A 2,687-nucleotide genomic window follows, 5' to 3' on the forward strand; every position below is an offset into this window, starting at 1 on the left:
TGAAAGTTAACTGCAGATCCAGGATCTTTTATTTATATATTTTTTTTTTTTCTCCCTGCCACATGTTGTGACACTGATCTGTGGGTGTGTGTGTGCACAAATAAACTGTTGATTTAAGGGGTTTTAATAAAAGCTCTGTGTGCTGTGATTCTTCAACACGGACGTCACTTCATTGTTCATGTATGACGTGATACTAACGCGATGAAACGTGTTCTTCATGACAAAAGTTAGATCAGACATCTAGAAATTAGTCTTCACAATAAAATAAATCAGTTTAGTTCACACACCATGTAAAAGTTAGCCAATCAGAATCTAACCTGACGGGTGAGTACCGACTGCCACACCAACATTTCACCATCAAAGGAAAGTCTGCTTATCACGGAGGTGATGGAGAATTATGGCAAACCAAACAAAAAAACAATTGAACAGCTGTAGACAGACGTGATCTTACCTGCTGCAGGTAAACCACCATCTTTACCTCTTCCATGTATGTTTTAGACCATGTGTGTCATTTGACTTTTTTGATGAGTCGCCAAGAAGAGACCCTTTAAATTTAAAATGTATATACACACAATGTATTCACAGTGTCTCACTGTTACAGAAACTGTTTACAGTTTACAATCTTTTACTGTTATGGTTTAACAGTTTTGGACATTTTTTACATTGTATTTATTTCTGTGTTTTGTTAAAAATTAACATGTTTTCTCACATGACAAAGAAAATGTTTTCATTAATTTTATATATTTTAATTCAAAACAGTTTGTGTTGAAACAGATGAGTTGCGCGATGTTGATGTGAGACATTGAAGATGTTAATGATCAGTAAACATCAGCATCAGATCATAAATCTGAGTTTCAAATGAAAGAATAATGAATAGTTTCTGCTCATTAATAAATGATCTGACGAGTTTAAATAAACACAGCAGATGACTGAAGACAGATTTTATGTTCAGAAAGTAAAAATTGTCAGTCTTCATAATTCACGCCTACGTCTGACATCAGTCGTAGCTAACATTGTATAATGACAGCGTGCTGATATTCAGAATAACTGTTTCTCTTTTTGTTTAAACGGAAACGTGTTGATGTGAAATAAATCAGCTTTCCTCTGAGAGTATTTCTGAAGTGGACGTGGAGTCTCCTGCAGGAAGGTAAGCTGAGCAGCTTCATGTGAACGTTACATATGTGTAGATTTACATCGGTCTTCAGTTTGACATGAAATGTTCAGAGACAGATGTGTTGTGCTGTTTCTGAATGTTTGGACTCCTGAAGCCGACCTGAAGGTCGTGATCATGTGACTGAATAAATTAAACATGAGGAAAGTTTGAAATAAAGTAAAAATAAAGACTGAACTGAACAACGGGTGTTGTGAAGTTTCTGACCAGTTTCAGAGTGTAATCCCACTGTGGTAAATATGTTGTACTTGAGTATTTGTTCTGATTACATTACTATTATTACATTTTATTATACCTATTATTAACATTATTACCTCCTCCGAGACCAGGGTCCAGACCTGCTCTAATGCCAGAGTCCAGACCTCCTCTGAGACCAGAGTCCAGACCTGGTCTAATACCAGAGTCCAGACCTGCTCTAATGCCAGAGTCCAGACCTGCTCTAATACCAGAGTCCAGACCTGCTCTAATGCTAGAGTCCAGACCTGCTGCAGACCCGTAGGCCCGACCCAAAGGCGAGGTGAAGGTCTGTAGACCAACTTCAGGCTCAGTTTGATGGGAAGAGACGTTTTTTTAACGTTACAGAAGGTTGGACCCTGAATGCAACACAAGGGTTAAATATATGTTCAAAGAAATCAAAGAACTTTGAGAGTATCTCCAACACTGCAGTACTTAGGTGGAGCAGGGTGGAGGTGATGGTGTTAGGGTGGAGGCATCATTGGGGTGAGATGAATTAAATAGTTTAATTTTGTGACAGTTTCACGAACTGCCGTGAGACTGGGTTGTGTCATTGGGGTGGTAGTGATGGTGTCAGGATGGAGGTGGGTGGAGGTGTTTTGTTGCTGGGGAAGACTCTCGCCTCCCTGCAGCCTCACCCTCATCCGCTGAACTCTCGCAGCCAATCAGAAAAATCCCTCCACGCGTCACTAGGCAGGCGTGCGCGTCAGTAGCCAATCGCAGTGTCCGGGCCGGGAACGGGCGCAGGGAGCCGAGACAGACCGAGTGACAGCGTCTGAGTCCCGGGAAGGACGTCACGGAGCTTCCGTGGAAAAGAACCCTGCAAACATAGCCAAGATGCCGAACAAAACCAAGAAGGAGAAGGTGAGCACAGCCCGGTCCACTCACACCGACGTTACTGTGGCCTCGAGGCCAGCTGAGCTAAGCTAAACTCAGGCTGTGATCTGTCAGCGGGGCGGTGAGCTGTGTTAGCGGGGCCGTGAGCTGTGTCAGCGGGGCCGTGAGCTGTGTTAGCGGGGCCGTGTTAGCGGGGCCGTGAGCTGTGTCAGCGGGGCCGTGAGCTGTGTTAGCGGGGAGGTGAGCTGTGTCAGCGGGGCGGTGAGCTGTGTTAGCGGGGCCGTGAGCTGTGTCAGCGGGGCCGTGAGCTGTGTTGAGCTAACAACAACTGCTAACTGAGTCTACAACACTGCTAACAGGGCTAACGGCACCGCTAACAGGGCTAACAATACTGTTACAAGGGCTAACAATACTGCTAACTGAGCTAACAACACTGTTTAACTGA

General features: G+C 43.8%; 1 protein-coding gene across 2 annotated transcripts in view; it reads left to right on the forward strand.

Moving 5' to 3' along the window:
- The first annotated feature begins 2,099 nt into the window (after window positions 1-2,099).
- The window catches only part of ppp2r5d (protein phosphatase 2, regulatory subunit B', delta), a 19,553-nt gene continuing 18,965 nt past the window's right edge, over window positions 2,100-2,687 (forward strand). The window contains exon 1 of one of the 2 annotated variants that reach the window (XM_027275520.1): window positions 2,100-2,269. In XM_027275520.1, the coding sequence (XP_027131321.1) occupies window positions 2,243-2,269 (27 nt within the window). In that variant the 5' untranslated portion in view covers window positions 2,100-2,242. The remainder of the gene's footprint in view (window positions 2,270-2,687) is intronic. The other variant, XR_003461775.1, reaches the window with a different exon arrangement.

Source organism: Larimichthys crocea, unplaced genomic scaffold (assembly GCF_000972845.2).
Source record: "Larimichthys crocea isolate SSNF unplaced genomic scaffold, L_crocea_2.0 scaffold143, whole genome shotgun sequence".
Taxonomy (NCBI): Eukaryota; Metazoa; Chordata; class Actinopteri; family Sciaenidae; genus Larimichthys; species Larimichthys crocea.